Here is a 25,954-nt window from a genome sequence, read left to right as displayed (position 1 = left end):
GCAGCAGACAGCAGAGGTAATTACCGGTCATTTCCCACGGCCGGTAGTGTGAACTCACTGCCGACCGTGGGAAATGCAGCGATCTGTCCTCTATCTATCCCTCTGTCTATCTATCTATCCCTCTATCTATTCTTCTGTCTATCTACTATCAGAATTAAATGACTTTTTTTTTTTTCAATGTGCTTTATTGCATTGAATGCAATAAAGCACATCCCAACCCGCACGCGGCAAAACCGCGGCAATACCGCGAATAATACCGCGGTAAAACCGCAGCAAACCGCGGCAAACCGCATGCGGTTTTCGGGTGCGGTTTCCCGCGGTTTTTTACCGCGGGTGCGGTAATCTTTGAGAGCATGCGGAATTTTCTCAAGAAAATTCCATTTCCCAGTGCGCACAAGGCCTTATCCTGCTCTCTATAGACAGCGTTCCCATTTATCACTGGGGTTTCCTTCCCCTTTCCACACAAGGATTATACTCGCTTATATGGGCCTGTATCTGCTTTGTTACACATTCTGATGAGCAACCTCTGCCAACAAGGTCTCCTTTCTTTTCCCGAGGTACACATGTGCAAAAGTATGACCCAACTTTAGATCAGCCTTGCAAAAGGCTAGATTGAGCCAAAACGTTGGTCTATTTTCCTTTTGGTCTGTTTTATTGAGCGGTTTTGGGCCTTTACAATTTTTTTTTTCCTTTACCCAGTCGTTTTTTGTGTTTGGAACGCCAGGATTATTCTAAGAATTTAATGATATATATTTTTTCCTGTGCACTCGCCCTTAAAAAGTGAGTGAGAATATTCTATTCTGGACTTCATTATATAGACAATCATCTTGGCTATATCATACATAAATTTGATTTGCAACTATTTAGCATATAATTAGTTATGCAGATTCTTGTCATGTCACTGCATTGTTACTGTTTTGCTCCTACAAACGTAAAATTTTAAATTATTATTATTTTGTAAATCCACCTTTCAAGACAGCCCAAATCCTTCTGGGCATGATCTCAATCAGATTCAAATATGTCTCGACCAAATTCTGATCCCAGGTATCTTCTCGTACTTGGTCCCAATGATGGTGTATACTGGTCGACTCGCTTGGGTATGTATACAGCTTTTTTGTCTACTCTACCCAAAAGTGTTCAATTTGGTTGAGGTCTGAGGACTGTGGGGGCCAATCCAGCACCTCTACTTCATGGTCATTGAACCATTCCTTTGTCAATCTCAACGTATACTTCAGGTCATTGTCCTGCTGTAAACACTATTGTCGTTTTCATACCCATAGCACTCGACTGTGTGAAGTAACTCATCTTGTGGGATACTCACATATAGCTCAGCATTGAGACCACCATCGATCCTGGTCAAGTGTCCAATGGCTTTGGCTGTGAAACAACCCCATATCATCAGGCTTCCTCCAAACATGACAGTTCCTTCAATTTCTGTTAGCCCCTTTTTCCCTTGTTTCTTCCAGATCCATTTGCACCTTTCAGAGCCTAGTCTATTGACTTTCATCTCTTCGCAACAAATCTCCCATTTCCAATCTTCTACTGTTCACTTTCTGTACTTCTTTGCAACTCGAGCCAACACTTCTAATGACGATATTGAAGTGTAGGCTTCTTCACCTTTTTTCAGGGATCCATTCCAGACTTGTGTAACATGTGTTGCATGGTGCTTGCATGGACATCCGTGATCTCTCTATTATGGAGCAAACAAGCCGCCCCCACTGCAGTGTTTATAGAAACAGAACCAATAAACATTGTGATGAGCTGACTTGATGACTCAGACTTATTTCGTATTCTTCCAACTTTCATGACACTTATATGATGCAATTTGGAAATTTTCTTGGCTGAGAGATCGCTATCAATGAGCTGGATGATGCAGTTCATCTTTTCTTGAGAAATCGTCTTTATGGCTGCTCCTCAATTCAAACCAGTGACCTTTTACTTGGGTTTCAACCCATAAAACACTGAGCTATTAAGGAAAGTGAGAACAGGTTGTAATTTATGGTATACAGGAAAAAAAAATGGTTTCAAACACCAGGAGCAAAACAGTAACAATAGTGACATGACAAGAATCTGCAGTGACATGACAAGAATCTGCATAACTAATCATATGCTAAACAGTTGCAAGTCAAATTTGTGTATGAGCTAGCCAAGATGATTGTCTATAAAATGAAGGTAGTCTGACGTTCAATGCTATAGTGGATCGTGAGAAATGTTGAAATTTTCACACTGGCAACAAAACCCGATTCTAGACTTTCAGATGACTTTTCAGTAGTCAATCCCTGACAGGATAATAATAAAACCTATAAATAGGCAGCAGAACAATGGCAAAAAAGAGAATTTTGTTTACTTACCGTAAATTCTTTTTCTTATAGTTCCGTATTGGGAGACCCAGACATTGGGTGTATAGCTTCTGCCTCCGGAGGACACACAAAGTACTACACTCAAAAGTGTAGCTCCTCCCTCTGAGCTTATACACCCCCTAGAGAACCAGATCTAGCCAGTTTAGTGCAAAAGCTGAAGGAGAATAGCCACCCAAAAGTAAAAAACAGAGCAAGAACCGGAACAACCGGAGACTCTGTCCACAACAACAGCCGGTGATAACACGCGGAACAAGAAACTACCAATAGGCAACAGGGAGGGTGCTGGGTCTCCCAATACGGAACTATAAGAAAAAGAATTTACGGTAAGTAAACAAAAAATTCCCTTTTTCTTTATCGTTCCTATGGGAGACCCAGACATTGGGACGTCTCAAAGCAGTCCATGGGTGGGAATAAACAGAAAAACTAAGAAGTAGGCGGAGCCTAACTTCACAAATGGGCGACAGCCGCCTGAAGGATGCGTCTGCCCAAGCTCGCATCTGCCGAAGCATGAGCATGCACTTGGTAGTGCTTCGAAAAGGTATGCAGGCTAGTCCAAGTGGCAGCCTGACAGACTTGCTGAGCCGTAGCCTGGTGCCTGAAAGCCCAAGAGGCACCGAAAGCTCTGGTCGAGTGTGCCTTGATCCCCGGCGGGGGAGGCACCTGAGAACACTGGTAGGCATCCGAAATGGTCGACCTAATCCAACGGGCTAAGGTCGGCTTAGAAGCAGAGAGGCCCTTACGCCGACCTGTGGTTAGCACAAAAAGAGAGGTGCACCGCCTAAGAGCAGCGGTGCGAGACACATAGATCCGGAGAGCACGCACCAGATCCAGAGTATGCAACGCTTTTTCAAAGCGATGAACAGGAGCCGGACAAAAGGAAGGTAGGGTAATGTCCTGGTTAAGGTGGAAAGGAGAAACCACCTTAGGGAGAAAGTCCGGAGTCGGACGGAGAACCACCTTGTCTTGATGAAAAACCAAAAAAGGTGACTCCGAAGAGAGCGCAGCCAAATCAGAGACTCTCCTGAGAGAAGTTATAGCAACCAGAAAGGCCACTTTCTGTGAAAGACGAAACAAAGAAACCTCCCTAAGAGGCTCAAAGGGGGGTTTCTGCAAAACCGTGAGAACCAAATTGAGGTCCCAGGGATCCAAGGGCCGCCGGTAAGGTGGAATGATGTGAGACGCGCCCTGCATGAAGGTGCGGACCTGAGCCAGCCGGGCGATACGCCGCTGGAACAGCACTGACAGAGCCGAGACTTGTCCCTTGAGAGAGTTGAGGGACAGTCCCAGCTGCAGACCGGACTGTAGAAAGGACAGAAGGGTCGGCAAGGAAAAAGGCCAAGGAGGATGGCCGGAAGAGCGACACCAGGACAGGAAAATTTTCCAAGTCCTGTGATAGATCTTGCAGAGGAAGACTTACGGGCCAGAGTCATAGTGGAGATGACTTCAGGGGGATACCGGAAGCCGTGAAGATCCAGGACTCAAGAGCCACGCCGTCAATCTGAGAGCCGCAGAATTCTGGCGGAAAAACGGACCTTGTGAGAGAAGGTCTGGACGGTCCGGAAGATGCCACGGCACCTCTACGGACAGATGGAGCAGGTCTGGGTACCAAGCTCGCCTGGGCCAGTCCGGAGCAATGAGGATGACTCGACGGCCCTCCATTCTGATCTTGCGCAGGACTCTGGGCAAGAGAGATAGAGGGGGAAACACGTAGGACAGACGAAACTGGGACCAGTCTTAAACCAGAGCGTCCGCGGCGAATGCCTGAGGATCGTGGGAGCGAGCCACATAAACCGGAACCTTGTTGTTGTGACGGGATGCCATTAGGTCCACGTCCGGAGTGCCCCACTTGCGGCAGATTGACTGAAACACTGCCGGATGCAGGGACCACTCGCCACTGTCCACGGTTTGACGGCTGAGATGATCTGCCTCCCAGTTTTCCACGCCTGGGATGTGGACTGCGGATATGGTGGACTTGGAGTCCTCCGTCCATTGAAGGATGCGTTGTACCTCCAACATTGCCAGGCGGCTGCGTGTCCCGCCTTGGTGATTGATGTAGGCAACCGCTGTCGCGTTGTCTGACTGGACTCGGATGTGCTTGCCCGCCAATAGGTGGTGAAAAGCTAGGAGAGCCAGAAGCACGGCTCTGGTTTCCAGCACATTGATCGAGAGGGCTGACTCGGACGGAGTCCAAGTGCCCTGTGCTCGGTGGTGGAGACATACCGCTCCCCAGCCGGATAGATTGGCATCCGTGGTGAGGATCACCCAGGACGGGGCCAGGAAGGAGCGTCCCTGAGACAGAGAGAGGGGCCGAAGCCACCACTGAAGAGAGCTCCTGGTCTGTGGCGACAGAGCCACTAACCTGTGCAAGGAGGAAAACCGCTTGTCCCAACAGCGGAGAATGTCCAGCTGCAGTGGACGCAGATGGAACTGGGCAAAGGGAACAGCCTCCATTGACGCCACCATCTGACCCAGCACCTGCATCAGGTGCCTGATGGAATAACGGCGGGGCCTCAGCAGAGAGTGCACCGCCAGTTGGAGAGACTGCTATTTGATTAAGGGCAACTTCACAAGTGCCGGCAGAGTCTCGAACTGCATCCCTAGGTACGTGAGCCTCTGGGACGGAGTCAGAGTGGATTTGGGAAGATTGACAAGCCACCCGAATTGGGCTAGAGTGGCGAGAGTGAGCGAGACACTCCGCTGACAGTCTGCGCTGGATGAAGCCTTGACTAGAAGGTCGTCCAGGTAAGGAATCACTGCCAACCCCTGGAGGTGCAGAACCGCAACCACTGCTGCCATGACCTTGGTGAATACCCGAGGGGCCGTGGCTAACCCGAAGGGAAGAGCCACGAATTGGAAATGTTCCTCTCCGATTGCAAAACGTAGCCAACGCTGGTGTGAAACTGCAATTGGCACATGGAGATAGGCATCTCTGATGTCGATGGATGCCAGGAAATCCCCTTGGGTCATTGAGGCAATGACTGACCGCAGAGACTCCATGCGAAAATGCCGCACCTGAACATGCTTGTTGAGAAGCTTGAGATCCAGGATGGGCCGGAAGGAACCGTCCTTTTTGGGGACTAGGAAGAGATTTGAGTAGAAACATCTGAACCGTTCCCGGGCGGGAACCGGTACAATTACTCCGTTGGCCTGCAAGGATGCCACGGCCTGAGAGAAGGCGGCGGCCTTGGAGCAGGGGGGAGTTGACAGAAAAAATCTGTCTGGCGGGTTGGAAGAGAATTCTAGCCTGTAGCCGTGGGAGATGATATCCCGCACCCACTGATCGGAGACGTGTTGAAACCACGCGTCGCCAAAGTGGGAGAGCCTGCCACCGACTAAGGACGTTGCTGGCGCAGACAGATAGTCAAGAGGAGGCTGCCTTAGTGGCAGCAGCTCCTGCGGTCTTCTGTGGACGCGCTTTTGTGCGCCAGTTGGATTTTTGGTCCTTGGCTGAGTTAGTGGACGAGGCCGAGGGCTTAGAGGACGACCAGTTGGAGGAATGAAAGGAACGAAACCTCGACTGATTCCTACCCTGGACAGGTTTCCTGGTTTTGGTTTGTGGCATGGAAGTACTCTTCCCGCCAGTAGCTTCCTTAATAATTTCATCCAGCTGTTCACCGAACAGCCTGGACCCAGCAAAAGGGAGTCCAGCAAGGTACTTCTTTGAAGAAGCATCTGCCTTCCACTTTCGAAGCCACAAGATCCTGCAGATAGCGAGGGAATTAGCCGAAGCCACCGCAGTGCGGTGAGAAGCCTCCAGAATGGCAGACATGGCATAGGATGAAAAAGCTGAAGCTTGGGAAGTTAAGGTAACCATTTCGGGCATAGAGTCCCTGGCGAGGGAATGCATCTCCTCCAGAGAAGCAGAGATGGCTTTGAGAGCCCACACTGCTGCAAAAGTTGGGGAGAACGAGGCCCCTGCCGCCTCATATACAGATTTGGCCAGAAGGTCAATCTGGCGGTCAGTGGAATCCTTAAGAGAGGTGCCATCAGCCACTGATACAACGGTCCGGGCTGAGAGTCTAGACACTGGGGGGTCTACCTTTGGTGAATGAGCCCACTCCTTGACCACCTCAGGTGGAAAGGGAAAACGGTCATTAGAACCACGCTTTGGGAAGCGTTTGTCAGGACAGGCCCTAGGCTTGGTCACAGCGGCCTGAAAACTGGAGTGGTTAAAGAACACACTCTTTGTCCTCTTAGGCGAGGTAAACTGGTGCTTTTCTGCCAGAGAGGGTTGCTCCTCTGATACTGGCGGATTGAGATCCAGTACAGAATTAATGGACGCAATCAAATCACTAACATCTGAGTCACTTTCGGACAGATCAATGGGGCACATGGAGTTAGCCTCCGAGTCCCCTGTAAAGGCATCCTCCTCGTCCCGCGAGTCAGCTTCTGAAACAGAGCCGCGGGACGAGGAAGGAGAGGGAGCCCTGCGTCTCCTCTTGGGAGGACGGGGTCTGGGACCAGATGATGAATCCTCTGTGAGCTCCGGTCCTGAGAGAACCCTAGCAGCAGAGGCACCCTGTGAAGGGGGCTGATGCATGTTCAGCAAAGTCCTGGACAGCTGTCCCATGGAGTCGGCAAAAGACTGGGAGATAGACCTAGATAAGGATTCTACCCAAGCCGGGGGTTCAGCCACAGGAGCCGGAGCAGCCGGAGAGACCACTGGGGGTGCAATTCCAGGCTGAGGCATCGTCAGGTTAGAGCAGGCATCACAATGTGGATAGGTGCTCGGTTCAGGCAGTAGGAGCTTACATGCAGTGCATACTGAATACAGCTTTGGAGCCTTGCTCCTCGTGTGAGACATGCTGCTGGAGTGGGGGCTCTGCCAGAATGACCCCCAGAGAGTATATACAGAGGTCCACAACCAGAGGTTGTGGCTTACCAGACCGCTGGAGCGGTGTTGTGTGCCCCCCAGATCCCGAAGCCCGGACCCCCAAGCACCTCAGCAGGGATGCTGCAGACCAGTGCTGATCGCAGGGAAAAACGCTGAGAAAATGGCCGCCGGAGCGAAGAGAGGGGGCGGGACTTACTCTGGGAGCGGGATCTGGAGGGCCAAAGAGACTTACAGGGGAGGAGACATGTACCCAGTGAGGAGTGTCCCTCCCCTGTGCAGAACGGCCGCTGGGCGGAGCCGCGCTGTCCCTCTGCATGAATGACATGCAAGGGCAGTGAAACCGAAAGTAGGCCTCCGGCGAAGCCGGGGCCTAAATTTGAGCGGTGCGGCCGGCGCGCAGGCACCATCGGCGCGGTTCTCAGGCGACAGCCAGAGAACCCGCCGGAAATGTCACAAAAACTCACTCAGCACACTCTCCCACAACAATAAAGTACAGGGACCCCCAATATATAAACGTCTCAGGTACTTAGCTTGCTGAGACGCAGGGTTCCAAGTCCCTGGGGATGAGTGCTCCGGTCCAGCAGGATCCTGAAGGGCTGCGGATGGAGACCGGTCTCCTGCCAAGCATGGAGAACCGTGCTGGCTCCCACTTCAAGCCAGAGCCCAGGAGGGATGGTGAAGGAGCACGGCATGTAAGGCTCCAGCCTTGGAATCAACCTTAACAGCACCGCCGACAAAGTGGGGTGAGAATGGACATGCCGGGGGTCCAGGCTTGGACCCGCTTTTCTTCAAACTCTTTCCAAAAATCAAAAATCAGATGAGAATGCATGTGTGGATGTATGCCTCCTGAACACAAAGCGATAAACTGGCTAGATCTGGTTCTCCAGGGGGTGTTTAAGCTCAGAGGGAGGAGCTACACTTTTGAGTGTAGTACTTTGTGTGTCCTCCGGAGGCAGAAGCTATACACCCAATGTCTGGGTCTCCCATAGGAACGATAAAGAAATGACACGCCCCCACTGTAGCTTAGAGCAGGCTTTTCACTGTGTGAGACGTAATGATACAGCTCTGATCTCTTGGCTTAACCTCCTGCATGATTAGAAAGTGTAGGGAGTAGAGCACAGATGGCATCTCTCACTCATGAGTAAGTCTACTTTCACTACAGAGCAATTACAAGTGGCTGTGAGCACAAAAGACATACGTTTGATACGGATACCCTTGAGCTAATCTCTGGACAGGCAGTGTGTGTGTGTGTCTGTGTGTGTGTGTGTGTGTGTGTGTGTGTGTGTGTGTGTGTGTGTGTGTGTGTGTGTGTGTAGGGGCGGGCTAATAGAAAGGTTTGTAATATGACATAACTAAACTCTATTGTGTTGTCCCTTCCACCACACTGACAACTAGGCCATTATCTGAAAAGCATTTAGCATCTGTGCTCTTCTCTTGTCAGAACATTCTAATCATGCAAGATGTTCGACCGGGGAGCGATCACCTAGGAAAACACTATCTACAGATATAGTCTCAATCTGAAGGTAAATCACGTGCAGGTTAGGCCAGAGGATCAGAGTTATATTATTACATCTCACACACTGAGAAACCTGCTCTAAGCTATTTTAGAGACATGTTCTTTCTCCAATGTGTTGAGCCCTCGAATTTCCATTCAAAATAAGACTTTTTTTATGCCAACTAAACCACAAAGATACACTACAGATATGACTTTTACAAGGGCCAAGTCCCCTACATATCTGTATAAGTTGGTTAGTTAGGAATTTAAAGGTTACAGACTCCCTTTAACTTAAAAGCCCAATCTTACCATCCATTCATTCATTTCTGACAACACATTCTCATCTCACAGGGAAAATAAACTAGAGTTAAGGCGGCGTTACACGCTACGATTTATCTGACTATATGTCGTCGGGGCACGCACATCCGGCATCGTTAGCGACGTCGTTGCGTGTGACACCTACGAGTGACTCCAAACGATCGCAAATAGGTTGAAAATCGTTGATCGTTGACACGTCGTTCATTTTCAAAATATTGTTCGTCGTTTGGAACGCAGCAGACATAATGATACGTTTGACGTCCTGCCAACGACGAACAACATCCACACGACCGCCTTGGTCAAATATATCGCTGAACGTTGTTGCGTCGTTGGTGAGATGTGTACGTGTGACCGCTAATAAACGACCTATGTGCGATCTCGGCAAATCATATCAGCGATCTGGGCGTGTCACATCGTTTAAGAGATCATCAGATAAATCGTAGCGTTTAATGGGGCCTTTATTCTGATTTCAGTGGTTAGCACTGCAGTATTGTAGCGCTGGGGTCCTGGGTTCAAATCCCATCAAGGACAACATCTGCAAGGAGTTTGTATGTTCTCCCCGTGTTTGCATGGGTTTCCTCCCACACTCCAAAGACATACAGATAGGGACTCTAGACTGTGAGCCCCAATGGGAATAGTGTTGCCAATGTATGGCGCTGTGGAATTAATAGCGCTATATAAATGAATAAATATTATTATTATTAGAGACTTACAGTGACTCTATCGCCTCGCTTTTGGGAGTCCATGCTGAAATCTTCTCTAAAGTCTTCAGTGTTTCCCACTCGAGGCTTCTTCCCCTGGCTGGCATTGTGTTTAGTGTTTTTCCCATCACCACAATCATCATTTTCTATGTCGGACTCCTCCACGACATCCTCAGGTTCCTTCCTCTTCCTCATAAATGTGCTCTTCGTTTGACTAGTGGTTGAAGTGTCCATCTTATCCTGACCATACGAGTTACCAAGTTTATCACTGGAGGGCCCTGCCGGTTCTGTATGTATATCAGTGCCCAGAGCATTACTGAGGGCCAGATCTGCATTTTTCGGATTTGGGGACTCAACCTCCTTTGTGGATTGTGAATACCGAGAGGTGACTTTCTCCGTTCTACATAATTTGGCAGTGGACGTTTCACTTCTTTCTTCTTCTCTGTCGCTTTAAAAGAAAAAGGAAAAAATTGAGCAGCTGCATCTTAAAATCTTTTAATGTGCAAGCAAACATCCTGAAATGTCATATTTTTTCTACCCAATATTCCAGGATTGTGTAAATATTGGCATAAACTTTCCTTATGACGAATATATCGCAGGTTCAAGGCACGATCATAACAGGAGTAGAGTGTAAACATGGAGTCAATCACAGGGTTATTCTAGGGTCGGTACATTTCTTTTTTTTTTTCGGTTTTCTAATACAGTAAAGGGAAATTCATCAATCTCCTGTAAAGCAAAAGGTAACAAGCTGCCAATAGAAAAAAAATAAAGTTATGTTATTTTCCAAAAAGTCCCTGAAGAAATGAAAGGTGGAATCAAACTGATTGTTATGGGCAGCTGCTCTATTTTTGTCTCACATTAAAAGGTTGTCCAAGTACAGGTTATGACTAGAGATGGGCAAGCCCGCAGAGGTTCAGGTTCGGTGGGTCAGATTGAAGAAAAAAAAAAATCCAGTTTGGGCCTTTACTTGAACCCGAACATCTGCCAGGATGCTGAACCCCATAAATGTCTATACGGTCCCGATCATTGTGCTGTAAAATGGTGGTAGATATGGCTAACGGGATTAGAGCAGGAGCATTATACTTAAGAGAGTCTCCTGCTCGGCTGTAACACTACTTCCACTCATTAACCCTCATACATATTCACTGCTTCCCCCGCCCATACGCATCTGTGATTGGTTGCTGTCAGACCGTGGCTCCACCTTGTGTGACAGCATATGCGATTGGTTAGAATCACACACGCTGTCTGCATCCCTATAGTGTAAAAACAAATTAATTGGGATAGGGTCCCCCCATATTATGAAACCCAGCACAGATAAAGCATACAGTTACAGGCTGGCAGCCCCCAGCCGTGCGCTTATATTGGCTGTGTATCAAAATAAGATGGACCCCATGAGGCTTTTTTATTATTTATATCATTTTAAAAAATGGCGTGCGATCCACCCCAAATTTTGATACCCAGCCATGATAAAGCCGACAGCTGGAGGCCCCAGCAATGTGAATGCAAAATAATGAGTATATGTTTAAATACTTATCGATCACTGTCTTCTACCATTTCCCAACAACTTTCTGATTCTCTTCTACACTATGACCACAATTCAGACTAGCTGGCTCACAGCATCTCCTGGGAAGATGTCAGTCTCAAAGGCTTACATTGGGCAAGCAACTACAAGTCCACACAAGAGCTGTTGTGCAAGCCGGCTAAGCTGAAATGTGGGCACGTGGTTCATAAAAGAATCAAGAAGGCACTGGAATCAAAAGAAGAAAACATAAAAAAGTACATTGGTTTAATTCAGGGTTATGTTATATATATATATATATACATATATATATACATATATATACATGTATACACGTACACACACACACACACATATATATATATATATATATATACATACACATATATATATATATATATATATATATATATATATATATATATATATATATGTGTGTAAGTATATATATATATCTCTCTATCATTATCCTACAATTTTCAATCCTACAATTTTCACACTGGTCACTGGGATACTTCTAGACTCCGACTTCCTGTTCTTTTAGGAAATCCACAAGAACATCAACAGCAATAGGTGGATTCAGAACCTATCTTTTCTACTGAAACATGTGCAAATGTGATTGTGAAGGGAGGAGGTTGGATCGGCAGTGACCACTTGTGATTGGTGGATCCAGTGATAGCAGCTGTGTATAGAGGTGTTACCTGTCATTATAATGCTGCCTCTGATGATAATGAGACTGCTGCAAATTCTTCCTGAAAAGACTGGATGTATGTATCTAAAAAAGAGAATTTTGTTACTTACCGTAAATTCTTTTTCTTATAGTTCCGTATTGGGAGACCCAGACCATGGGTGTTTAGCTTCTGCCTCCGGAGGACACACAAAGTACTACACTTAAAAGTGTAGCTCCTCCCTCTGAGCTTATACACCCCCTGGTGAGCCAGTCCCAGCCAGTTTAGTGCAAAAGCTGAAGGAGAATAGCCACCCACAAGTAGAACAGAGTAAGAACCGGAACAACCGGAGACTCTGTCCACGACAACAGCCGGTGATAACACACGGAACAAGAAAATTGCCAACAGGCAACAGGGAGGGAGCTGGGTCTCCCAATACAGAACTATAAGAAAAAGAATTTACGGTAAGTAACACAACTCTCTTTTTCTTTATCGTTCCTTTGGGAGACCCAGACCATGGGACGTTCCAAAGCTGTCCCTGGGTGGGAATAAACAGAAAAAGCTAAGAAGTAGGCGGAGACTAACTTCACAAGTGGGCGACAGCCGCCTGAAGGATGCGTCTGCCCAAGCTCGCATCTGCCGAAGCATGAGCATGCACTTGGTAGTGCTTCGAAAAGGTATGCAGGCTAGTCCAAGTGGCAGCCTGACAGACTTGTTGAGCCGTAGACTGGTGCCTAAAAGCCCAAGAGGCACCGACAGCTCTGGTCGAGTGTGCTTTGATCCCCGGCGGGGGAGGCACCTGAGTACTCTGGTAGGCGTCCGAAATGGTCGATCTAATCCAACGGGCCAAGGTTGGCTTAGAAGCAGAGAGACCCTTGCGCCGCCCTGTGGTTAGCACAAAAAGAGAGGTGCACCGCCTAAGCGCAGCGGTGCGAGCCACATAAATCCGGAGAGCACGCACCAGATCCAGAGTATGCAGCGCTTTCTCAAAGCGATGAACAGGGGCCGGACAGAAGGAAGGCAAGGAAATATCCTGGTTAAGGTGGAAGGGGGAGACCACCTTAGGAAGAACTACCTTGTCTTTGTGAAAAACCAAAAAAGGTGACTCCGAGGAGAGCGCAGCCAAATCAGAGACTCTCCTGAGAGAAGTTATGGCAACTAGAAAGGCCACCTTTTGAGAAAGACGATAGAAAGAATCCTCCCTAAGAGGCTCAAAGGGGGGTTTCTGCAATACCGTGAGGACCAAGTTAAGGTCCCAGGGATCCAAGGGCCGCCGATAAGGCGGAATGATGTGAGACGCACCTTGCATGAAGGTGCGGATCTGAGCCAGCCGGGCGAGACGCCGCTGGAACAGCACTGATAGAGCTGAGACTTGTCCCTTGAGAGAGTTGAGGGACAGTCCTAGCTGCAGACCGGACTGTAAAAAAGACAGAAGGGTCGGCAACGAAAATGGCCAAGGAGAATGGCCGGAAGAGCGACACCAGGACAGGAACATTTTCCAAGTCCTGTGATAGATCTTGACGGAGGAAGACTTACGGGCCCGAGTCATAGTGGAGATGACTTCAGGAGGAATACCAGAAGCCGTCAAAATCCAGGACTCAAGAGCCACGCCGTCAATTTGAGTGCCGCAGAATTCGGGCGGAAAAACGGACCTTGCGAGAGCAGGTCTGGACGGTCCGGAAGATGCCACGGCATCTCCACGGACAGTTGGAGCAGGTCCGGATACCAAGCTCGCCTGGGCCAGTCCGGTGCAATGAGGATGACTCGACGGCCCTCCATTCTGATCTTGCGCAGGACTCTGGGCAAGAGAGCTAGAGGGGGAAACACGTAGGACAGACGAAACTGGGACCAGTCTTGAACCAGAGCGTCCGCGGCGAAGGACTGAGGATCGTGGGAGCGAGCCACGTAAACCGGAACCTTGTTGTTGTGACGGGATGCCATTAGGTCCACGTCCGGAGTGCCCCATTTGCGGCAGATTGACTGAAACACTGCCGGGTGCAGAGACCACTCGCCACCGTCCACGGATTGACGGCTGAGATAATCTGCCTCCCAGTTTTCTACGCCAGGGATGTGGACTGCGGATATGGTGGACTTGGAGTCCTCCGCCCATTGAAGAATGCGTTGGACCTCCAACATTGCCAGGCGGCTGCGTGTCCCGCCTTGGTGATTGATGTAGGCAACCGCTGTCGCGTTGTCTGACTGGACTCGAATGTGCCTGCCCGCCAACAGGTGGTGAAAGGCTAGGAGAGCTAGAAGCACAGCTCTGGTTTCCAGCACATTGATTGAAAGGGCTGACTCGGACGGAGTCCAAGTGCCCTGAGCTCTGTGGTGGAGATGTACCGCTCCCCAGCCGGATAGGCTGGCATCCGTGGTGAGAATCACCCAGGACGGAGCCAGGAAGGAGCACCCTTGGGACAGGGAGAGGGGTCAAAGCCGCCACTGAAGAGAGGTCCTGGTCCGTGGCGACAGAGCCACTAACCTCTGTAAGGAGGAAGGCCGCTTGTCCCAACAGCGGAGAATGTCCAGCTGCAGAGGACGCAGATGGAACTGGGCAAAGGGAACCGCCTCCATGGAAGCCACCATTTGACCCAGCACCTGCATCAGGCGCCTGAGGGAATAACGGCGGGGCCTCAGGAGAGAGCGCACCGCTAGCCGGAGAGACTGCTGTTTGCTTAAGGGCAACTTCACAAGTGCCGGCAGAGTCTCGAACTGCATCCCTAGGTACGTGAGACTCTGAGTCGGAGTCAGAGTGGATTTGGGAAGATTGACAATCCACCCGAATTGGGCTAGGGTGGCGAGAGTGAGCGAAACACTCCGCTGACAGTCTGCGCTGGATGGACCCCTGACCAGAAGGTCGTCCAGATAAGGAAGCACTGCTAACCCCTGGAGGTGCAGGACCGCAATCACTGCCGCCATGACCTTGGTGAATACCCGAGGGGCCGTGGCTAACCCGAAGGGGAGAGCCACGAATTGGAAATGATCCTCTCCTGTCGCAAAACGTAACCAACGCTGATGTGACACTGCGATTGGCACATGTAGATAGGCATCTCTGATGTCGATGGACGCCAGAAACTCCCCTTGGGTCATAGAGGCAATGACTGATCGCAGAGACTCCATGCGAAAATGCCGCACCCGGACATGCTTGTTGAGAAGCTTGAGATCCAGGATGGGCCGGAAGGTACCGTCCTTTTTTGGAACTAGGAAGAGATTTGAGTAAAAACCTCTGAACCGTTCCTGAGCGGGAACTGGGACAATCACTCAGTTTGCCTGCAAGGACGCCACGGCCTGCGAGAAGGCGGCGGCCTTGGAGCAGGGGGGAGTTGAGAGAAAAAATCTGTTTGGAGGGCTGGAAGAGAATTCTATCCTGTAGCCGTGAGATATGATGTCTCTCACCCACTGATCGGAGACCTGCTTTAACCAAGCGTCGCCAAAGTGGGAGAGCCTGCCACCGACTAAGGACGTGGCTGGAGCGGGCCGAGAGTCATGAGGAAGCTGCCTTAGTGGCAGAACCTCCTGCGGTCCTCTGCGGACGCGCTTTTGGGCGCCAGTTGGATTTCTGATCCTTGGCTGAGTTAGCGGACGAGGCGGAAGGCTTAGAGGATGACCAGTTGGAGGAACGAAAGGAACGAAACCTCGATTGATTCCTACCCTGGGCGCGTTTCCTGGTCTTAGTTTGTGGCATGGAAGTACTCTTCCCGCCAATAGCTTCTTTAATGATTTCATCCAGCTGTTCACCAAACAGCCGTGAACCAGCAAAAGGAAGCCCAGCAAGAAACTTCTTGGACGAAGCATCTGCCTTCCACTCTCGAAGCCACAAAATCCTGCGGATAACAAGAGAATTAGCTGAAGCCACCGCAGTGCGGTGAGCAGCCTCTAGCATAGCAGACATGGCATAAGATGAAAAGGCTGAAGCCTGAGCAGTTAAGGTAACCATCTTAGGCATAGATTCCTTGGTGAGGGAATGCATCTCCTCTAGAGAAGCAGAGATGGCTTTGAGAGCCCACACTGCTGCAAAAGTCGGGGAAAACGCGGCCCCCGCAGCTTCATACACAGATTTGGCCAGAAGGTCAATCTGACGGTCAGTGGAATCCTTAAGTGAGGTGCCGTCAGCCACCGACACAACGGTCCGGGCTGATAGCCTAGACACCGGAGGGTCTACCTTTGGGGAGTGAGACCACTCCTTGACCACCTCAGGTGGAAATGGAAACCGGTCATCAGAACCACGCTTTGGAAAGCGTTTGTCAGGGCAGGCCCTGGGTTTGGTCACAGCGGTCTGAAAACTGGAGTGGTTAAAGAACACACTCTTTACTCTCTTAGGCGAGGTAAACTGATGTTTTTCTGCCAAAGAGAGTTGCTCCTCTGATACTGGCGGATTGAGATCCAGCACAGAATTAATAGAAGCAATCAAATCACTAAGATCTGAGTCACCCTCAGAGAAATCGATGGGATACATAGCCTCCGAGCCCCCAGTGAGAGCATCCTCCTCATCTTGAGAGTCAGCTCTTGAGACAGAGCCGTGGGATGGGGAGGGGGAGGAAACCCTGCACCTTCTCTCAGAAGGACGGGGTCTGGGATCAGATGATGAATCTTCCGTGAGCTCTGATGGACGGAGGTCAGAGGGTAGGAGTCCTCTGTCAAGAGTATTAGAGGCACCCTGAGAGGGGGGCTGATGCATATTCATCAAAGTCCTGGACAAAAGTCCCATGGACTCAGCAAATGACTGGGATATGGACCTAGAAAAGGACTCTACCCAGGCCGGGGGTTCAATCACAGGTGCAGCAGCAGCCTGAGAGACCACTGGGGGTGAGACTCCAGGCTGTGGCACCGCCAAGTTAGAGCAACCATCACAGTGTGGATAAATGCTCGGCTCAGGCAGCAGGAGCTTACATGCAGTGCATGCAGAATAAAGCTTTGGAGCCTTGCTCCTTGTGTGAGACATGCTGCTGGAGTGGGGGCTTTGCAGAGAATGAACCCCAGGGAGAATATACAGAGGTCCACAACCGGAGACCGGCTGTGGCTTACCAGACCGCTGAGCGCGGTGTTGTGTGCCCTCCAGATCCCGAAGCCCGGTCCCCCAGAGCGCAGCACCTCAGCAGAGATGCAGAATGCAGGATGTCCCAGAGCAGAGTGAACTCTGCCTGAAAAATGGCCCCCGGAGCGAAGAGAGGGGGCAGGACTAGGGGCGTTCCTATAAAAGAGCGGGAACTGGAGGGCTATAGAGACCTGCCGGGAAGGAGGGACGCCCCAGCAGTGGGGAGTGTCCCTCCCCTGTGTAGAACGGCCGCCGGGAGGAGCCGAACCTGTCCCTCTGCATGAGTGACATGCGAGGGCAGGAAAACGAAACTAGGCCTCCGGCGAAGCCGGGGCCTAAATTTAAGCGGCGAGGCCGACAAGCAGGCACCATCGGCGCGGTTCTCAGGCAAAAGCTGGAGAACCCGACGGAAAAGTTAAAAACAATCACATACAGCATACTCTCCCCTTACAATAAAGAACCGGGACCCCCAACATAAACGTCTCAGGTACTTAGCTGCTGAGACGCAGGGCCATGTCCCTGGGGATGAGTGCTCCGGTCCAACAGAATCCTCAAGGGGCTGTGGATGGAGACCGGACTCCTGCCAGGCATGGAGACCGTGCTGGCTCCCACTTCAAGCCAGAGCCCAGAAGGGATGGTGAAGGAGCGCGGCATGTAAGGCTTCAGCCTTGTAAATCAACCTTAACAACACCGCCGACAGTGGGGTGAGAAGGGACATGCCGGGAGTCCAGACATGGACCCGCTTTTCTTCAAACTCTTTCCAAAAGTCAAACAATCAGATGAGAATGCATGTGTGGATGTATGCCTCCTGAACACAAAGCAATAAACTGGCTAGGACTGGCTACCAGGGGGTGTATAAGCTCAGAGGGAGGAGCTACACTTTTGAGTGTAGTACTTTGTGTGTCCTCCGGAGGCAGAAGCTAAACACCCATGGTCTGGGTCTCCCAAAGGAACGATAAAGAAATGCTTGCTAATGGTAGGGTGAAAACTGGAAGATTTCTGAATTTTTTTTTATACTATTTGGGATATGAGAAAAATATCGTCAATTAAAAAAAATAAATAAAAAAATAAATAAAAAAATAGGTAGTTTTCTGACAAATTCACATTACACTACATACATATTGATAAGAGATTAGAAAATACCATATATTCTGAAAGTTAGCATTTAGACATATCGCCAAAATGCTCAAAACAGTAGTATACTGGGGAGGAGCTACACCCAAAACACAGCCTCAGGAACTCCCAATAATAAAACTAAAAATGTCATCTCTAACTTGTGCAGTGTTTAAAAGGGAACCAACCATCAGGAATTTCATACATAAAGTAAAACCAGTGGTATACTGGTGCTAGGATGCTGAATGTAACCATACCTTTTGTTCTGAGATTGGAGGTATTAATTCAGAAATATCTGCAGGCAAAGTTCCAGTTTTGCACTGCTATTTGATTAACAGGCGCAACAGGAAGGGAATATGTGGGTCGGGTCTTGCTATCTATTCCCGCCCCTGTCTGTCTGCCTGTGCCGTAATTAATGTCTATGATGGAAACAGGGGGGAGGAAGGCCAGGCAGGCAGACGGGGGCGGGAATAGATAGCAAGACCCGACCCACATATTCCCACCCCTGTTGCACCTGTCAATCAAATAGCAGTGCATTGCTGGAAGTTTACTTGCACATATTTCTAAAATAAAACATCCAATCTCAGAACAGAAGCTATGCTTACATTCAGTAGGATAGTGCCAGTATAGCACTGGCTTCACTTTATCTATGAAAATCCTAATGGTTGGATCCCTTTAAAAAGTGTATCCACCAATAGAATCTTTAGCACTAGGTACGTTGTCTTCTAGCCTAAATGATTTGCCAGGTTAATGGGCGTCTAATCAGCAACAACCCCTCGCAGCTGGCAAAAAAGCCACAGGTCCATTCTACCTACTGCAGCCGTAGTTGCGTGATAGAACATCGTTATGAACAAGTTTGGTTTTATTTGATCATCTCCAGATGTTGCTACCTACCGTTTCTTGGGCACGGTCTGGAAATAATTCTGTATTGTGTTTGAGGCCTCCATCTTCTGTGATACTCTCTGTCTATTTGAGGCAGGAGTTCCAGCTTGTGACATTGCTCGAGGTCTTTCTTCAGCTGGCTGGACTTGTTCCGGAAACAGAGCAGTTCTGCAATCACTGCCATCACTTTCCCTATCAAGATCCTTCCTTCGCTCGGGTTTCCCGCTCCTTCGATTACTTTTAGGCGTCTCTTTAACTTCGCGAACCCCGCTGACCTCCATCCTAAGATGCGAGATGACAAATAATGGCGTCTTGTTCTGTACACTTTATTTCACACACACACACACACACACACACACACACACACACACACACACACACACACACACACACACACACACAGATCTCCGCCATGTTTTTTATCCATCTACATTATTACCCACCAGTTATCGGTGGGATCTTGTGGCTCCGTGTTGGTCACGTAAGCCGTGGTGTTGAACGTGGCTGCCGGTAAGATAGTCTCATCGACGGCCATACTGGAAGACTGCGTAGATCCCAAAATGTTATGTCTGCCATTCTTTTCTGAAAGAAGAAATATAGATAAGTGACAGGACCATTAACCCTCAGTATACACGCATACTGGTCTCTGGTATAAGGCTTTTCCTGGCACTAGCGGGAGGGATAACCAAACATTGTAGGGCAGCGGTCAGCAGATAAGGGGATAGGTGAATGCATACATGGAGAAAACTTCATTACAACGCATTTCTCCTTTGTCTTCTATACACACTAATGCCCAGGACAAGTAATATTCAATTACCACAGTACACGGGTGAGCAGATACAGAGGACGACCTGTACAGTCACCCTGTGATCTACCGTCCAACACTGTCCTGCACACATCCTGAAGGACATAGCGATTTTACTCTATAGCCCACCGATGCAGGGTTCCCGCTGTCTACAAGGGACTGGAAGGCTGCTGTCCTGTGATATCCTACAGTCGCCATCATAGGAACCTAAGGGAACAGGCTCAGTGATAGGAGGAGCAAGGTGGTGGAGACATAAGCTGCTGTCGGTAGCTTGATCGCTTTCCTCTATGGTGGGCTTTCCTGGAGGCAGGCCTAGCAGATGAGGCTAGTTTGCAGAAAGTCAGCTTTTTGCAGGGGAGGGGGGTGTATTTATTGCATAAAATGGGCTGTCTGGATAAAATAAGTTAGCACTTATCCACAGGATAGGAGCCAACTTACTGATCGTGTGTGTCAGAGCGCTGGGACCTGCACTGATCAGCAGAATGCACAACTGGCACTGTATTCTATGGCGCTGCGAGCGCCATAGGAAATGAATAAATCGGCAGTCGAGAACACGCATTGCTCCAATCTAACGGGATAAAAGTCTCCATATCAGTGAAGGTCACAGAAGTCAGACCCCCCACTGATCAAGTTGTAGATAGATTCCCTTTTAAAGGGTGAAGGTGAAAGCAAGTTTTCACCTGTCAGCAGGTTTTTGCTATGTAATTTGAGGACAGCATGCTGTAGGAGTTAAAAAACAAAAAACAACTATGTCTCTCTTATCAAGCTGCCTGCTGTTTACTTAACCTAAAGGCTTTATCAATTGGTGATTATAATTGCTAGGTCTAGCTGGCAGTGGATGACAGTACAGCATGCCCCCTCATATGATTGACACCTCACTGTCAATGTACAATCTCAATTGAGAGCCTGGTGTGGGCAGGACAGCTCCCTGGGCTCAGCTACATGACTAAAGCTAAAAATTCAGATTGTGTCAGAATGGCTGCAGCCAGTAATCTAAGAGATACATTGTTGGGTTCAAAATCTCCTACATTATGCTGCTCTCAGATGAGGTAGCAAACACCTGCTGACAGATTTCCTTTAAGGATAATGGCACAGAAATGTCAGTCACTCCTAATTCTTTTGACCATTTGCAAACACTGTGGTGTCAATGTGACCATTTTAGGGACAGCAAAAACCTCCTACGCTGCCCTGGTCATATCCCAAACTACCCATCAGTATGTGGATGCTTGTATAACCCAGAAAAGGAGCAGAGCAGTCAACCTGACATGTTGTAAGTGCAGAGGAAGGACGCAGAGGAAAACTATACAAAGAAGCCAGGAAAAGCACAGAGAACAGGGCAGCATCACCACCACTCTCTTACTGCCCATGGGTGGACATAACTAGCAACTTCAGAAACAAACCGCACCTCTGCCACTACATGGGCAGATCACCTGGGATACAATTGATTGTACAGCACTATACCAATATTTCACAGTCATTTCCCATTAGCCTTAGACAGTTAACCTCTGATCTCTGTAGTTATAGGCCTGACCGTACAGGTTCTTCTCTGCAACAAGTAGATGAAGAGATACCATACCGGCTTCATTTCTATTCTCCGAGCCATTCCGAGGATTGCAATACTTTTCTGTTGACACGTAGATCACAGCTAAACCAATTTCAGCTTCGGGAACAGTCCTCAGGCCATTACTGTAAAGCAAGATTCATATTTAGTACATCTTGTAATAGAATAGCGGTTATATATAGGAGCCGGATACAACAGATCAAGGAGTCTGGTAAATCCGGAGCAAAATCTGATGACAATCAAGGAGATGACATTCAGCCATGTACTGCTTCTAATGGAAAAACTGGGAATGCAGGAAACGCATTTGTTAGTTAGCAGGCGAGTGCACTCTTCAATCCGGTCTGTGGCCAGCATAAAGCTGTGTAAATGCAGCCAGGACGCATAGAGAAAGCCCGAGAGACCCGCATCCCTCACCCATACACAGGGATGATATAGTGTAGTATTAAAGGGGAGCCCCACTGTGATAACCACTACTTATCAGAAGACAATAGGCTGATCACAAAGTGTCTCCCACCGATCAGCTGTAAGAAGGGAAACCTGACAGTAAGCGTGGAGTTTCTCTGCAGCGCCACCACAGGGGAAAGTGAGCATTACACAGTGTGCATTCAACAAGGGAGTTCAGCCCGAATTCACCAAGACTGGCTGTGAATATCTGAGGTTGTCGGTTGTATTAATCACTTGGGCAGGTTAACGACGCAGCAATGTTTACTTATTCTGTACACTGTGTTACAGCAACCATAGTCCTTAGCATAGCTCCCCAAATCCAGACAACGAATATCAACAATAGCCTCTAACATAGCTCCTCAAATCCAGACGACTGATATCACGACTGTAGCATGTGTATCCAGCGCCAATCTTTAGCGTCCATTCATGGGCACCAGGACCAGGCCATAGAAACAGATCCTCACCTCTCCACGTCACAGCACCAACTCACTAAGTAAGCAGCACGATGGCTCAGTGGTTAGCACTGCAGTCTTGCAGCTCTGGGGTCCTGGGTTGAAATCCCACCAAGTACACCATCTGCAAGGAGTTTGTATGTTCTCCCCGTGTTTGCGTGGGTTTCTTCCCACACTCCAAAACCATACTGGTAGAAACCTAGATTGTGAGCCCCAATGGGGACAGTGTTGCCAATGTATGTAAAGCGCTGTGGAATTAACAGCGCTATATTAATGAATAAATATATTATTATTAAGCATGTGACTCACTCTTCCACCTCTCTTGGGATCCGCCCGCTAGTTTAGGAGGAGTGATCACATACCACCCTTAAAACATTTGTTACTTGAATTCAAAGTATGCAGAAGGCTCCAGAAGCCCTGTCTGAAAAGATACATACAGTGGAACCTTGGTTTACGAGAACAATCCGTTCTGGGAGTGTGCTTGTAAACCAAGTTACTCGTCTAGCAAAGCAAAATTTCCCATAGGAAATAATGCAAGCTCAGACAATTCGTTCCACAACTTGTGCAATGTCCCATCCTGGTCCCCTATTGTGCCATTCTACACACACACAACACAAACACATTATGCTCACCTTACCGTCCGTTTTATCGCCGGCCTCCTGGTTCTTGTAGTTTGCCGGTACAGGATGTGTATCAGGTAACCATCGCGACCGATGCCGGAGCTTCCGCTGCCAGAGTGCTGACATTAAAAGGCATGAGCCGCTTGCCTCTGATTGGTCAGCACGCTGCCTTTGAGAAGCATCTGACAGCGGAAGTTCCTCCATCGTCGCGATGGTTACCCGATACACATCCTGTACCAGCAAACTACAAGAACCGGGAGTCCGGCGATTGAACGGAAGGTAAGGTGAGCATAATATGTGTGTGTGTTTGCTTGTTTGTTTGTGTGGACTGCAAGAGTGGGTCAGAGCGCAGTGAAAGTACGGAACCGGAAGTGTGTGCGGTGAGTATTTGCTCGTACAGCAAAACATGCTTGTAAACAGAGTTACAAATTTCAGTAAGCTTTGCTCGTATAGCGAAATACTCACACACCAAGTTACTCGTAAACCGAGGTTCCACTGTATTAGGGAAGCCAACTGCAGAGGTGAAAAATGATGCAGAGCCCCCCAACAGATGCAAAATAAATCTTACTGTAGACCTGATAGCATTGGAGTCGATGGAGGCCAACTAGGTTGAAATACTGTTACGACCCCTTCCCCTTTCCAATTGTGTACAGACAAGTGCCTTTAAATGGTGACAAACAAGCAAATTTGCCATCATAAAACACAACAATACGATCGACATAACCAGCACTCCAATAGTCTTTAGTTTGTGGCCAGCTCCTCACACTGCTGTTTATGACGAGGGGACGGGGTGGAGTGTGAGGTGCCTTATTTGCCTCTTAGTGAATCAGGTGAGGTGTAAAGAGGTGTGCATCTCACGACAAATCTTACTTCAGTCATTGACTTGTGTAAAATTTATGGCTTAAAGGGGTATTCACATCATCAGGATCCAATCCCAATAAGTAGTATGTGTAATAATAATATTAGCAAATACCCTAAGCCACATCTCTTACCTCATGTGCAGGGCATTGCAGCTTAGGTATCATGACCATGAGCAAATAACTGTCACTATTTGAGTGGTCATAACCATGGATACCCAAGCTGCATTATTTATATATTATATACACACACAAATATACAGTTGCCACCAGATGTTTACATACACTATCTAAACAGACACATCTGCATGTCTTTCTCACTATCTGACATGAAATCAGAATAAACCTTTCCCATTGTAGGTCAATTAGATACCAAAATTATTTCTAATTTACCAAAAGTCAAAATAATGAGAAAGAACGTTTTAAGGCATTTTTATTACTTTCTGCAAAGTTAAAAGTTTACATGTACAGTGGTACCTTGCTTAACGAGAACAATCCGTTCTGGGACTGTGCTTGTTAATCAAGGTACTCGTTCAGCAGAGCAAGGTTTCCCATAGGAAATCATTGCAATGCTGACGATCTGTTCCACTTCTAAAATGTCCCATCCTGGTCCCCTATTCTGTCATTCCACACATGCACAAACTCACACAAAACACACACAAACACACATGCACACACGCACACGCACATATTATGCTCACCTTACCTTCCGTTCCATCGCCGGTCTGCTGGGACTTGCTGTTCTCTGGTACGGGACCGAGCTGTGTATCGCGTTACCATAACGACAAGGCAGGAACTTCCCGGCCAGAGCGCTAACGTCAAAGGCAGAGCCGCTTGCCTCTGATTGGCCAGCGCTCTGCCTTTCATTAGCGGTGACAGGAAGTTCCTCCCTCGTCGCTATGGCTGCAGATACACAGCGTGGACTGGAGCACAGCGGCGCACTACAGCACCCAGGAGGCCGGCGATGAAACGAAAGGTAAACATATTATGTTATATTATATGCTCACCTTACCTTCCGTTCTATCGCAGGCCTCCTGGGTCTTGTAGTTCGCCGCGAGCATGTCGCGATGTACCCGGGAACTACAAGAACCATGAGGCCGGCGGTGGAACGGAAGGTAAGGTGAGCATAATACTGTATGTGTGTGTGTGCATGTGTGTGTTTGTGCGTACATGTGTGTGTTTGTGTGGACTGCAAGTGCGGGTCAGAGTGCGGTGGATGGACGAAACCGGAAGTGTGTGCAGTGAGTATTTTGCTCGTACAGCAAAGCTTTCTCGTAAAGCGGGTTACAAATTTACAGAAAGCTTTGCTTGTTAAGCGAAATTCTCGTTAAGAGGGTTACTCGTTAAGCGAGGTACCACTGTAATTCATTAATATTTGGTACCACTGCCCTTAAACTGTATGACTTGTGTCAAATGGTTTTGATCTTCTTCCTCCTGACAGAACCGATGTAAATGAGCTTTGCTTGTAGGTCCCCTTGCTCGCACTGGCTTTTTCAGCCCATAAATTCTCAATAGGATTGAGATCAGGGTTTTGTGATGGCCACTCCAAAACATTGACTTCGTTATCCTTAAACCACTTTGTAGCCAGTTTGGCAGTATGCTTTGGGTCATTGTCCACTTGAAAGTCCCATTTCCACCCAAGCTTTAAGTTCCTGTCTGATGTCTTGAGATGTTGCTTCAGTATTGCAACATAATCTTCTTTCCTAGTGATGCCATATATTTTGTGAAATGCACCAGTCCCTCCTGCAGCAAAACAACTCCACAACATGATGCTGCCACCCCCGTATTTCACAGTTGGGATGGTGTTCTTAGGCTTCAAACCTTCTTCCTTTTTCATCCAAATGTAACGATGGTCATTATGACCCAAACAGTTCAATTTTAGTTTAGTCAGACCACAGAACGTGTACAAAAATTATAGTCTTTGGTCATTTACAAACATGAATTTGGCTTTTTAAAGTTTCCTTTGGAGTAATGGCTTCTTCCTGGCAGAGTGGCCTTTCAGCCCATGATCATACAGTACTCGTTTCACTGCGAAAAATGATACAATCTTACCAGCTTCCGCCAGCATCTTCACAAGGTCCTTAGCTTTTGTTCTTGGGTTGATATGCACATGTCAGACCAAGGGACTTTCTGGTAGACACAACCAATCTCCTTCTTGAGCTGTATGATGGCAGGACATTCCCATCTTGTTTGTACAGATGAACGAAGCACCTTTAGGTATTTGGAAATTGCACCCAAAATTGCTCTCTTCCTGAGATCTTGGCTGATTTCTTTTGACTTTCCCATGATGCTG

The 25,954-nt window shown here is 48.3% G+C and overlaps 1 protein-coding gene across 2 annotated transcripts in view; it reads right to left on the bottom strand.

Moving 5' to 3' along the window:
- NBN (nibrin) overlaps positions 1–25,954 on the bottom strand; it is a 158,413-nt gene that overhangs the window by 46,853 nt on the left and 85,606 nt on the right. For both annotated transcript variants that reach the window (XM_075353104.1, XM_075353103.1), the window contains exons 8-11: positions 21,304–21,413; positions 19,366–19,504; positions 18,935–19,204; positions 9,721–10,156 (exon numbers count right to left, since the gene is read on the bottom strand). In XM_075353104.1, coding sequence (XP_075209219.1) covers positions 9,721–10,156; positions 18,935–19,204; positions 19,366–19,504; positions 21,304–21,413 — 955 coding nt within the window. The remainder of the gene's footprint in view (positions 1–9,720; positions 10,157–18,934; positions 19,205–19,365; positions 19,505–21,303; positions 21,414–25,954) is intronic.

The sequence above is a fragment of the Anomaloglossus baeobatrachus genome, chromosome 6 (assembly GCF_048569485.1).
Source record: "Anomaloglossus baeobatrachus isolate aAnoBae1 chromosome 6, aAnoBae1.hap1, whole genome shotgun sequence".
Classification (NCBI taxonomy): domain Eukaryota; kingdom Metazoa; phylum Chordata; class Amphibia; order Anura; family Aromobatidae; genus Anomaloglossus; species Anomaloglossus baeobatrachus.
Note: the sequence above shows the minus strand (reverse complement) of the source record. Positions and strands in the feature narration are given on the sequence as shown.